Source organism: Eleutherodactylus coqui, chromosome 2 (genome assembly GCF_035609145.1).
Source record: "Eleutherodactylus coqui strain aEleCoq1 chromosome 2, aEleCoq1.hap1, whole genome shotgun sequence".
Lineage (NCBI taxonomy): Eukaryota > Metazoa > Chordata > Amphibia > Anura > Eleutherodactylidae > Eleutherodactylus > Eleutherodactylus coqui.
Window position 1 is genome coordinate 340,629,042 of NC_089838.1, and position 13,840 is coordinate 340,642,881.

Genomic DNA, 13,840 nt, shown 5'->3' on the forward strand with positions numbered 1-13,840 from the left:
GCGAATTTAGACGGAACCATGGAGACGGGGACGCTAGCAACGGAGCAGGTAAGTGTATAACTTCTGTATGGCTCATAATTAATGCACGATGTATATTACAAAGTGCATTAATATGGCCATACAGAAGTGTATAACTCCACTTGATTTCGCGAGACAACCCCTTTAAGGCCCATTTACACATGCAGATGATTGCTCAAAGTTTGTCCAAAACTGACAGTTTTGAGCAATCAATTGCATAGGAACTACAGAGCTAATCAGCCCTCTAGTACTTCATGTGCATGTATTTTGAAAACAGTGGGTGGTCTGTTCTCTAAATACATTGCTATCGTTCTCTCAGCTGTTATCAGAGCTACAAGCATCTTATCTTATCGTCCTGAGGGACGAGGATTTCATGCAGACCTGAAGTCAGCGATGGACAAAAAGCACACGGGGACAAATAGCACACGGTAAGTGCATGATGGGCACACATTACACACGACAATTATCACTCAAAAGATGGCGATAATCATTGTGTGTAAAAGGGCACACATTTGATCAAGTGCATGAGCGAGTGACGTCTCCGCTAATTAATTTGCAATTGTCCACGGTCGTGCAGAATGTTTAGACGGGCAGATCATCGCTGAGAATTATTAACTTCTTGCTCAGTGCTCATAATCTATGTAAAACACTGAGTGGGTCGTGTTTGGATATACAGTGATCCCTCGCTGTATCGTGGTTCAATGATTGCCGTTTCAGTGCATCACAGATTTTAGATAGACCGTATATAATTCTGTTTTCACTGAGTTTTTCACTGTATCGCAGAATTTTGTAGTACATACTGGAAATACGCCACTACTTTGCAGATTTTTACATATTCAGGGAGGTCTGTGGAACGTAACCCTCACGATAGACGAGGGATCACTGTAACGAGACACAAGTGAACCAGGCTGAAAATGAGTAACACACAAAAAGTGTGCAATGTTTTGCACCAAGAGTATAGGCGAACCCCTAAAACATATATGTACCAAGAGTATAGGCAACCCCATTAAACAAATTCAAGAGTACAAACCCTGGAGGACACTTATACTCAGGTGGCCAGCCACTCAGGGACGGTGACAGAGATCCTCATCGATAAACAGAAAGAGTCCTATTACCAAAAATTACAAATTAACAACCTTGAAAATCGCTCAAGAAGAAATAATATATGAATTATAGGAGTTCCTGAATCGGTTTTGGATAAAGATATATCATCAGTCCTACCTGCTATTTTCAATGATCTGTTGGGCAAAACAGATGACCAAGATCTAGGCCTAGAAAGAGCACACCAGGTATTTAGACCCAGATCAATTAATGCAGATAAACTAAGAGATATACTGTGTTTCTTCCAAAGCTTTAAAGTCAAGGAAGAGATTTTCTACAAAGTCAGATGGGCTAAAAAGATCGAATATGATGAAAAAGACATTTTAATATTCCAAGACCTATCCAAATTAACTCTTGACCTAAGAGGACAGCTTCAACCCCTGACTAAAGCTCTGAGGGAAAAGGCTATACCCTACAAATGGCCGTCCCCTTTCGGCCTGGGCACAAAAAAACTTGGACAATCAGAACCCCTGAAGATCTTGCTCATGTACTAGCTAAACTAGAGCTGCGTCATATACAAATCTCAAATTAGACCACAGTCAAAGATTTACTAAGTATATGCTCCCATCCCGAATGTGAGACCTGGTCATCAGTAACACCACGAAAAACCAAGGAATCTCGAACCCACAACACAGAAGCGGGCTCCCTAGTCGTTGGGGCTTGAACTCTATACCCAACTTCCAATGTATATGCAGCACCATCCACCCACAATATTAGAGTTATATGTTTATATGCTTCTGCTTTCCACTAATTATTCTCTTAGAGGTAGCAGACTATGCTAGAAAACAGGATTTAACTTTGCCATTCCACGTCCCCTGAAACTTCTAATCTTTGCTTCATACTCTGGCCTTTTCCGGCTGTTATCCATGAAGTATCTTTTCAGAAATAGGGGAGTAGTTTACCATTGCTTTCTCCACCCCTTCCAATTTATCTGGGCTTGGGACCAGCGTGTAACTAGCTACACGGCTGAGTTCATAAGACCTATTACACTATTAGAAATTAATACCACCATTAATCAACTCCAAATCAATTATATTATTGTTTCATATTTATCCAAACTATCTAATAAAGTTATTAGAAATTTATTCCCCCAAGAAATGTTACGGGTGTTAATAATCAGGAACGACCAAGTTGGTTCATCAAAAATAGACAAACTGTTGATGCAACAAGAAGATATATTGACTTAATTCAGTTTGTGGATAATGGTCAAATTTAGAGATGAGCGAGCACCAAAATGCTCGGGTGCTCGTTATTCGGGACGAACTTTTTGCGATGCTCGAGGGTTCGTTTCGAATAACGAACCCCATTAAAGTCAATGGGCGACCCGAGCATTTTTGTATTTCGCCGATGCTCGCTAAGGTTTTCATGTGTGAAAATCTGGGCAATTCAAGAAAGTGATGGGAACGACACAGAAATGGATCGGGCAGGCGAGGGGCTACATGTTGGGCTGCATCTCAAGTTCACAGGTCCCACTATTAAGCCACAATAGCGGCAAGAGTGGGCCCCCCCCCTCCCAAAAACTTTTACTTCTAAAAAGCCCTCATTAGCAATGCATACCTTAGCTAAGCACCACACTACCTCCAACAAAGCACAATCACTGCCTGCATGACACTCCACTGCCACTTCTCCTGTGTTACATGCTGCCCAACCGCCCCCCCTCCCCCCCACAGCACACACCAAAGTGTCCCTGCGCAGCCTTCAGCTGCCCTAATGCCTCACCACCCTCATGTCTATTTAGAAGTGCGTCTGCCATGAGGAGGAACCGCAGGCACACACTGCAGAGGTTGGCACGGCTAGGCAGCGACCCTCTTTAAAAGGGGCAGGGCGATAGCCCACAATGCTGTACAGAAGCAATGAGAAATAGAATCCTGTGCCACCGCCATCAGGAGCTGCACACGTGGGCATAGCAATGGGGAACCTATGTGTCACACACTATTCATTCTGTCAAGGTGACTCTGCATGCCCCAGTCAGACTGGGGTTCTTTACAAGTGGACACAGATGCATTTATAATTCCCTGTGGACCCACAGCATGGGTGGGTGCCAGGAAGCCACCGGCGGTACATAGAAATATCCCATTGCATTGCCCAACACAGCTGAGGTAGTAATGTCGTGCTTAATGCAGGTGGGCTTCGGCCCACACTGCATGCCCCAGTCAGACTGGGGTTCTTTACAAGTGTACAGATGTAGTAAAAACTCTGTGTGCACCTACAGCATGGGTGGCTCCCTGGAACCCACCGGCGATACACAAAAATATCCCATTGCATTGCCCAACACAGCTGAGGTAGTAATGTCGTGCTTAATGCAGGTGGGCTTCGGCCCACACTGCATGCCCCAGTCAGACTGGGGTTCTTTACAAGTGGAAACAGATGCATTTATAATTCCCTGTGGACCCACAGCATGGGTGGGTGCCAGGAAGCCACCGGCGGTACATAGAAATATCCCATTGCATTGCCCAACACAGCTGAGGTAGTAATGTCGTGCTTAATGCAGGTGGGCTTCGGCCCACACTGCATGCCCCAGTCAGACTGGGGTTCTTTACAAGTGGACAGATGTAGGTTAAACTCCGTGTACACCTACAGCATGGGTGGCTCCCTGGAACCCACCGGCGGTACATAGAAATATCCCATTGCATTGCCCAACACAGCGGATGTAACGTCAGCTGTAATGCAGGTGGGCTAAAAATTCATTTGATTACAATGTAGGCGAGGGCCCACAAAAATTGCTGTATCAACAGTACTAATGTACATCCAAAAAATTGGCCATGCCCAACCAAGATGGCAGGTGAAACCCATTAATCGCTTTGGTTAATGTGGCTTAAGTGGTAACTAGGCCTGGAGGCTGCCCAGTTTAACGAAAAATTGGTTCAAGTTAAAGTTTCAACGCTTTTAAGAGCATTGAAACGTATAAAAATTGTTTAGAAAAATTATGAGTGAGCCTTGTGGCCCTAAGAAAAATTGCCCGTTCAGCGTGATTACGTGAGGTTTCAGGAGGAGGAGCAGGAGGAGGAGGAGGAATATTAGACACAGATTGATGAAGCAGAAATGTCCCCGTTTTGGATGGTGAGAGAGAACGTAGCTTCCATCCGTGGGTGCAGCCTACGTATTGCTTACGTATCGCTGCTGTCCGCTGGTGGAGAAGAGAAGTCTGGGGAAATCCAGGCTTTGTTCATCTTGATGAGTGTAAGCCTGTCGGCACTGTCGTTTGACAGGTGGGTACGCTTATCCGTGATGATTCCCCCAGCCACACTAAACACACTCTCTGACAAGACGCTAGCCGCAGGACAAGCAAGCACCTCCAGGGCATACAGTGCGAGTTCAGGCCACGTGTCCAGCTTCGACACCCAGTAGTTGTAGGAGGCAGAGGCGTCACGGAGGACGGTCGTGCGATCGGCTACGTACTCCCTCACCATCCTTTTACAGTGCTCCCGCCGACTCAGCCTTGACTGGGGAGCGGTGACACAGTCTTGCTGGGGAGCCATAAAGCTGGCAAAGGCCTTGGAGAATGTTCCCCTGCCTGCGCTGTACATGCTGCCTGATCTCTGCACCTCCCCTGCTACCTGGCCCTCGGAACTGCGCCTTCTGCCACTAGCGCTGTCGGATGGGAAGTTTACCATCAGTTTGTCCACCAGCGCCCTGTGGTATAGCAACACTCTCGAACCCCTTTCCTCTTCGGGAATGAGAGTGGGAAGGTTCTCCTTATAGCGTGGGTCGAGCAGTGTGTACACCCAGTAATCCGTAGTGGCCAGAATGCGTGTAACGCGAGGGTCACGAGAAAGGCATCCTAACATGAAGTCAGCCATGTGTGCCAGGGTACCTGTACGCAACACATGGCTGTCTTCACTAGGAAGATCACTTTCAGAATCCTCCTCCTCCTCCTCTTCCTCCTCCTCAGGCCATACACGCTGAAAGGATGACAGCCCAGCAGCATGTGTACCCTCACCAGTGGGCCAAGCTGTCTCTTCCCCCTCCTCCTCATCCTCCTCATGCTCCTCCTCCTCCTCCTCAACGCGCTGAGATATAGACAGGCGGGTGCTCTGACTATCCAGCGACATACTGTCTTCCCCGGCTCTGTTTCTGAGCGCAAAGCGTCTGCCTGTATGCTTTGCAGGGAACTTCTCAAGATGCATAGCAGAGGAATGGTGACGCTAATGATTGCAGCATCGCCGCTCACCACCTGGGTAGACTCCTCAAATTTTCCAAGGACCTGGCAGATGGCTGCCAACCAGGGCCACTCTTCTGTAAATAATTGAGGAGGCTGACTCCCACTGCGCCGCGCAAGTTGGAGTTGGTATTCCACTATAGCTCTACGCTGCTAATAGAGTCTGGCCAACATGTGGAGCGTAGAGTTCCACTGTGTGGGCACGTCGCACAGCAGTCGGTGCACTGGCAGATTAAACCTATGTTGCAGTGTCCGCAGGGTGGCAGCGTGCGTGTGGGATTTGCGGAAATGTGCGCAGAGCTGGCGCACCTTTCCGAGCAGGTATGACAAGTGGGGGTAGCTTTTCAGAAAGCGCTGAACCACCAAATTAAAGACATGGGCCAGGCATGGCACGTGCGTGAGGCTGCCGAGCTGCAGAGCCACCACCAGCTTACGGCCGTTGTCACACACGACCATGCCCGGTTGGAGGCTCAGCGGCGCAAGCCAGTGGTCGGTCTGCTCTGTCAGACCCTGCAGCAGTTCGTGGGCCGTGTGCCTCTTCTCTCCTAAGCTGAGTAGTTTCAGCACGGCCTGCTGACGCTTGCCCACCGCTGTGCTGCCACGCCGCGTGACACCGACTGCTGGCGACGTGCTGCTGACACATCTTGATTGCGAGACAGAGGTTGCGTTGGAGGAGGAGGAGGAGGAAGGTGCTTTAGTGGAGGAAGCATACACCGCCGCAGATACCACCACCGAGCTGGGGCCCGCAATTCTGGGGGTGGGTAGGACGTGAGCGGTCCCAGGCTCTGACTCTGTCCCAGCCTCCACTACATTCACCCAATGTGCCGTCAGGGAGATATAGTGGCCCTGCCCGCCTGTGCTTGTCCACGTGTCCGTTGTTAAGTGGACCTTGGCAGTAACCGCGTTGGTGAGGGCGCGTACAATGTTGCGGGAGACGTGGTCGTGCAGGGCTGGGACGGCACATCGGGAAAAGTAGTGGCGACTGGGAACCGAGTAGCGCGGGGCACCCGCCGCCATCATGCTTTTGAAAGCCTCCGTTTCCACAAGCCTATACGGCAGCATCTCCAGGCTGATCAATTTTGCAATGTGCACGTTTAACGCTTGAGCGTGCGGGTGCGTGGCATCGTAGTTGCGCTTGCGCTCAAACTGTGGCACTAGCGACGTCTGGACGCTGCGCTGAGAGACATTGCTGGATGGGGCCGAGGACAGCGGAGGTGAGGGTGTGGGTGCAGGCCAGGAGACGGTAGTGCCTGTGTCCTCAGAGGGGGGTTGGATCTCAGTGGCAGGTTGGGGCACAGGGGGAGAGGCAGTGGTGCAAACCGGAGGCGGTGAACAGGCATCGTCCCACCTTGTGGGGTGCTTGGCCATCATATGCCTGCGCATGCTGGTGGTGGTGGCTCCCCAGCTGATCTTGGCGCGACAAAGGTTGCACACCACTGTTCGTCGGTCGTCAGGCGTCTCTGTGAAAAACTGCCACACCGTAGAGCACCTTGACCTCTGCAGGGTGGCATGGCGCGAGGGGGCGCTTTGGGAACCAGTTGGTGGATTATTCGGTCTGGCCCTGCCTCTACCCCTGGCCACCGCACTGGCTCGGCCTGTGCCCACACCGTCACTTGGCCCTCCGCGTCCTCGGCCGCGTCCACATCCTCTAGGCCTACCCCTACCCCTCAGCATGCTGTATTACCAGTGATTTGATTTCCCAGGCAGGAAAGACAATGGCGCTAGGCTGCACTCAACCGTAGCTGGTTGCGTCTGATCTTTGTATGTTGTCCACGCAGCACACACGTACACGCAGACCTTAGGACTGACACAGGCAGGCCAAATATAATTTTTTTCCTTTTTAGCTTAGGGAAGACCCCACTGCGTGTATTCAATGAAAAACAAGAAGTTTAATATCTGTGGTGTGGCCCTCAAAAAGTGTCACACAACTATAGTGTAGCAGAGTTATTAACTCTAGCAGAGCAGGTATTTGCCAGTCAGGAAAGACAATGGCGCTAGGCTGCAGTAAAGCATAGCTGGTTGCGTCTGATTTTTGTACGTTGTACACGCAGCACACACGTACACAGAGACCTTAGGACTGACACAGGCAGGCAAAATATAATTTCTTTTCCTTTTTTGCAAAGGGAAGGACCCACTGCGGATATTCAATGAACAAGAAGTTTAATATCTGTGGTGTGGCCCTCAAAAAGTGTCACACAAGTATAGTGTAGCAGAGTTATTAACTCTAGCACAGCAGGTATTTGCCAGTCAGGAAAGACAATGGCGCTAGGCTGCAGTAAAGCGTAGCTGGTTGCGTCTGATTTTTGTACGTTGTACACGCAGCACACACGTACACGGAGACCTTAGGACTGACACAGGCAGGCCAAATATATATTTTTTTCCTTTTTAGCAAAGGGAAGACCCCACTGCGTGTATTCAATGAATAATGTATGTCTTCTGGCCCTGCCTACACAATTCTGTCCCTGTAGTATTAATGCCGGGTGCAATGCTCTGCACAGCCGGTTTTGAGAAAGAAAAAAAAATATGCACCACTGCTAACAGCAGCCTGGACAGTACTGCACACGGATAGAAGTGGCCCTAGAAAGGACCGTTGGGGTTCTTGAAGCCTACACTCACTCCTAACACTCTCCCTGCCTAACCCCCACTTCTGTCCCTATTGCAGGGCGCAATGCTCTGCAGATCCAATTTTGGACAAAAAAAATACTGTGCTAACACAGTACTGCACACTAGTAGATGTGGCCCTGAGAAGGACCGTTGGGGTTCTTGAAGCCTACACTAACTCCTAACGCTCTCCCTACAGCAGCACCAGCACGATAGTACTTTCCCTCAGCTAACTCACAAGACATCTGAGGCGAGCCGCGGGAGGGGCCGACTTTTATACTCGGGTGACATCAGATCTCCCCAGCCACTCACAGCAGGGGGGTGGTATAGGGCTTGAACGTCACAGGGGGAAGTTGTAATGCCTTCCCTGTCTTTCAATTGGCCAGAAAAGCGCGCTAACGTCTCAGAGAGGAAACTGAAAGTAACCGGAACACCGCGTGGTGCTCGTTACGAGTAACGAGCATCCCGAACACGCTAATATTCGCACGAATATCAAGCTCGGACGAGTACGTTCGCTCATCTCTAGTCAAATTCCTTTCTTGCTTTTCTCTGTAGCTTCAGGAAAGGCATTTGACTGAATCCACTGGGGCTATATTCTATCAAAGCTTTATACTGTAACCCCTCTGCATCAGTCTTTACATCTGGTTTTATGTCACATCAATTTTTTTATTTCCAATGGAACAAGACAAGGGTGTCCTTTCTCCCTTAACTTTTGCCATAGTTATGGAACTTCTGGCCAATAAAAAATATAATAGTAGATCTTTTAAGGGTATACAAGTAGGTCCTATCAAACACCACATAGGTTTATTCGCTGATGACGTAATCATGTCCAGATCCCAGAACATTTTTAGCAATATTAACTAGAATGTAGAGATGATCGAACATGTTCGGCCCCGCCCCTTTTCGCCCGAACACCGAACTTTGCGAGTACTTCCGTGTTCGGGCGAAAAATGTTCGGCGGTCGCCGTGGCAGCGCGGGGGGGTGCGGCGGGGAGTGGGGGGGAGAGGGAGAGAGAGAGGGCTCCCCCCTGTTCCCCGCTGCTGCCGCCCGCGCTCCCACGGCGACCCCCGCCCCCCGGCGGCCTTCGAACATTTACGCCCGAACACTGAAGTGTTCGGGAAAGCCGGTGTCCGGGTGCGTAAGTGTCCGTAACGGACACGTTCGATCATCTCTACTAGAATGTTATCGAAATTTGGAAATATTTCATGTTATATGATCACAAATTCTAAATATGGGACTTACTTTGAAGATGGTTGATGTTTTGAATATGAGATTTCCCTTTACTTGCAAAGACAACTCTCACCTTATCTAGGCATTAATCTAACCTATCCTACAAGCCACAGATGGGACAAATTTTACCTTGATTGTGATTGCATGGTGTCTCTTATCTTAACCCCCTTCAAGAAGCTATTTTTCTCTTATATTCAATCCATCAATAAGGAATTAAAAGTGTAAATAAACTACCCTGATAGCATGGCACAGCTTGATATCATGTTGCATTAAGAGTCAAGCTAAAACTAATGGCTCTGGAGAAGTGGACCATTGCACAGTCTTGGAATCTCACAAGTATGTGATCCATGGAATTCTTGTAAAACAAGGCTCCTGGCTGAAACATGAATGTATCCAAGCAATTAAAAATCACCTTGCAGGAATCTTTTCTTAGGAGTCTTCTTTTTAATGCTCAACTTCAGCTGACGTTCTCTTTTTCTTATTTTAAAAATGGGGTGTTTATATTTTATTAAATAAAATAAATCTTGGTATTTGTATAGCGCCAACTTATTCCGCAGCGCTTTCAGGTAATTATTACATATTACCCCCCACCAAGCTGGGTTCTCATTTTACCGACCTCGGAAGGATGGAAGGCTGAGTCAACCGTGATGTATTAATTTTGAAAGATACTTAAATACAAATGGGAAACAAAAGACACCAATGATAACGACAAAGATCTGCAGTGGAAATAAAAGCATCTGTTTGTATGGAGAACAAAAGGCAGCTACTTAAAAAACACGTCTTTTATTCAAAAAAATCCACAATATTACAAATGGTAGGTACCGTGTAACACCATGTCTATGCTCAGACGAGTTTCAAAAGATGCTTCTTTATTGACCAAAGCTGTCCCCAAAAACCACAAAACAGCTGTCTGCATGTGGTATTCTGGCTTGGCTTACAATTCCCAGTCATTGTTATAAGGCTTGTCTAAAAAGTCTGAGATTGACTTGCAAAAATGTTGCCTTCCAATGGGTGGCACTGGAGAGGTATTTTGTTCCATATTTCCGTTCACCAGTTCATTCACTCATGCAAACGAGAATCGTGCAGTTCTCATTCCATATAAAAGGAGCGTAGAATATACCTACATCTATACATCTCTTCTCTCTAAGTCTTCTTTTATTTCATAGGTTAAACATAGCCCCCAACCTATGTCTAATAACAGAAGTAAGATTACGCATCACTTGCTCAATAATTCTCCTTATCTCTTGGTTCCTCAGAGTGTATAAAAATGGATTGAGCATTGGGGTCACCACTGCATAGAAGATTGAAGCCACTTTGTGCTGGCTGGAAGAGACACTAGAAGAAGGGCGCAAGTAGTTGAAAAAAAGTGCTAAATAAAAGACTGAAGCACATATGAAATGTGAGGAGCATGTGCTGAAAGCTTTCTTCCTGCCCTCTTGAGATGTTATGCGTAAAATTGAAGAAAGTATGAGCATATATGAAATTATGATGGTCAGGAATGGGATTATAGTCCCTACACCCACGATATATACTGTGATCATGTTACAGTAGAAGGTGTTGGAGCAGGACAGTTTGAGCACTGGTGGGACATCACAGTAGAAGTGGTCGATAAGGTTGGATCTACAGTACTGGAGACTAAATGTGCAGCTGGTCTGTACTGCTGACTGCAAGAAGCCAACTGAGAAGACAACAGAAACAAGACACAGACATTTCTTCCTAGTCATTATAGTCATATAATGAAGCGGGTGGCAGATGGCAACATAGCGGTCATAGGACATGGTGGAGAGAAGAAAATTTTCACTTCCTGCCAGAGCTGCATAGAAGAAGAACTGGAGAGCACAACCAGTAAATGAGATGACCTTATTCACCAAGAGAAGATCAAAAATCATTTTTGGAGTGATGACACAAGAATAGAAGACATCAATCAGAGAGAGGACACTCAAGAAGTAGTACATGGGTGAGTGGAGTTTGGAGGTGTTATAGACAAGAGCTGTGATGCCAATGTTCCCTACTATAGAGATAATGTAAACAAGTGAAAAGAGAATGAAGAGAAATGGTAGAAGCTTCTTATCATCAGTCAGTCCGGAGAACACAAACACGGTCACTTGTGTTCCATTCATGAGGTCCATCTTCTGTAGTGAAGAACACATACTAATAACTCACAAATACTATACAAAGCAAGCAATTGTAAGACTATATATAAGACGCAAATGAAAAATCTTTCTAAAAAGTCTGTCTCTTATAGTCCCAAATCAGGGGGGACTGGTAGTGCCAGATCTTCTTGATCGATTTATTATTAATCAGGCAGGAACACTCATAAACCACTCTGCCTGGTACAGAGAACAAGAATGATTTGTCTTTCACAGGCCAGACCAACAACTTTCCTTTTCCATCTCATTTGCTCCCTTCTCTGCCTAGCTGTTTGGTGCATCCTATCTCCAGAACTGAATCCAAACCACCCAAAGTCACCATCTTGCTCCCAGTATGACCTAAAAAATGGTATAGAAATGCTGGGCTTTATTTCCAAAAAGCATCATCTTGCTGCAGACTATACAGTGAATGCCATTTTGATCAGACATAATTAAAGGCTGAATACACATTTACACCTAGTTACTCACATGTAACAAAATTGAAGCGTCTCCTTTCTTCTCCATCCAACAAAGACCACCATAATGACTTCTCCCAACCACCACTTGTCTATGCAGAGTTTATCACTCACGTCTTTGGATCCTCACTTCTATCTAGACCCCTGATCTTTTACCGGTGTGATTGCCTTTTATAGAGCTGCTGCCATTATGAGCATTAGCCAGATTACGGGAAAGTTATGGTGAGGGCATACTTGTTGGCCGAGTCAAGGTAAATTATAACTCGTAGCATGACTCCTGTCAAAATTCAGCTCCTAGCATGACCTAACAAAGAATCGGAGCATATTAGTAAAATGGCACCACTCTCAGCCTTATAGATAGAAACTGCAGGAGAGGAGAAAGCTTCAGATGCTAGACTATGGTCAGAAGACGTGCACCCCTAGGTCTGGCCATGGCCATAGTATGTCTAGTTCTTTCAGACCCTGCTTATTGTGACAGTTTTCAATCCTATTCAAGGTTATCATTGATCACTTACCTGTCTGACACATAGGGCTGCCAAGAGTCTGTAAATTTCTGGACAGTCCATAATAAATGTATTTATTCAGTCCATAAAAAATGTTGATGCATCAGTGATTTTTTTCTTAAACTGGAAAATGTTGATGTGTTTATCTCTGTATTCTAAGCTGCAGACATGGATCACTTCTGACCATCATAAAATTCATTATGGTTTTTCAATGTCCAACATTTTGGGATATGTTGTCAAGAAAAGAGAGTAAATCAGTTTATTAACCCCACAGACACGTTATTACCTGCTCTATGGGATCCAGATGATGATGTATTTGCGTAATTCGAGGTCTTGCTCTTATACTAAACCTGATGACCCATGAGGATAACTCTCTTCAGGCCCAGAGCTCCGACTAGCAATTATTAGGTAGAAAACAAACCAATTAGTGTGTGATGTCCCCCGTGATGTGGCATAATGTGCAGTCACTTGGCATCATGGTGTACGATGTATATTGACAATATACTTAAATCTATCCATGTCAACACCAGGAAGCTGTATAACTTCCATACAGTGAATGACTGAGTATCCATTGTCCTCCTCGGCCAAACTCTCCACTCTCACCCTTGCGCACTTATTTTAGCAACAGTCTGATCCTGACGGTCCAATCTGAAGCAGGTAGCAGTCAGAGATGATCCACGCCAGAGACACACATTCCTCTAAGTCATGTGTCTAGTGCAAGCATAGTTTGTGGTATTACAAATAGTTAATCTGTTCTGATTAGAGATCAGTGCCCAGAACTACATCAAAGCAACCTTTAGACTCTTAAATTCGCTAGTGGCTATTGAAGGGTTAAAAACAATACCAAATGGTATATTTTGCACTATATACTGCACTACTGAAAGTTATCAATCTGCATAGTGTGAATGAGACCCAGTGTGAAGTGCTGGCCCTAGGCTAGATTTCACCCTGTACAGAATCCCCCCCACCCCCACCCCATCATAAACAAAAAAGCAACATATATTGCTCTGCTCAGAAAGCGGTAGCAGATTGCAAGCATTAAGCACAGTACCTAAGTACGACACCAGAACCAATTTTACTACATAGATACAGCACCAGAACCAAACTCATAACATACATACAGCCTCAAAATGAAGTTGATGTCCTAGATACAGTAGCAGAACTAGGCAATTGTGTTGCAGAGGCATCAATGGGCTGATAGCAGCACCTCGGAACATCAGAGCGGAGGAGACAGAGCCAAGAGGAGGATGATTCATGTAGCTCCACAAGCTGCTGCCACATGCAGGAAGAATATCATCTGCTCAAGCAGACCCACAAGGAGCAATCGCCCTCAGCTTACATCCACCTGTGCCCCATTTACATACTGGTAGCTGACAATGCTGCTTCAGTTATTAGATATATCCCATTATACTATACACTATATTTACTAAAGCATTGGGATACAAAGAGGATAATGAAATTTGATTTTATTAACATTTGGCCTCCGTGACTAGTAAAACTCCAAGGCTGCTTTCCATCAAATTCCAATAGGTGCGGATGGTGTTGCATCCATTCTTTGAGGAGCATTCAGATAGCCAAGCGGATGATGATGATCGTGTTGGGCGTGCACAAATACAGCTATC

The 13,840-nt window shown here is 46.4% G+C and overlaps 1 protein-coding gene across 1 annotated transcript; it reads right to left on the bottom strand.

The window, feature by feature from the left end:
- Positions 1 to 10,270: 10,270 nt before the first annotated feature.
- LOC136610471 (olfactory receptor 5B12-like) lies at positions 10,271 to 11,239 on the bottom strand. Its single transcript, XM_066589699.1, has one exon. The coding sequence runs from the start codon at positions 11,237 to 11,239 to the stop codon at positions 10,271 to 10,273; it is 969 nt and encodes a 322-aa protein (XP_066445796.1).
- Positions 11,240 to 13,840: the final 2,601 nt, after the last annotated feature.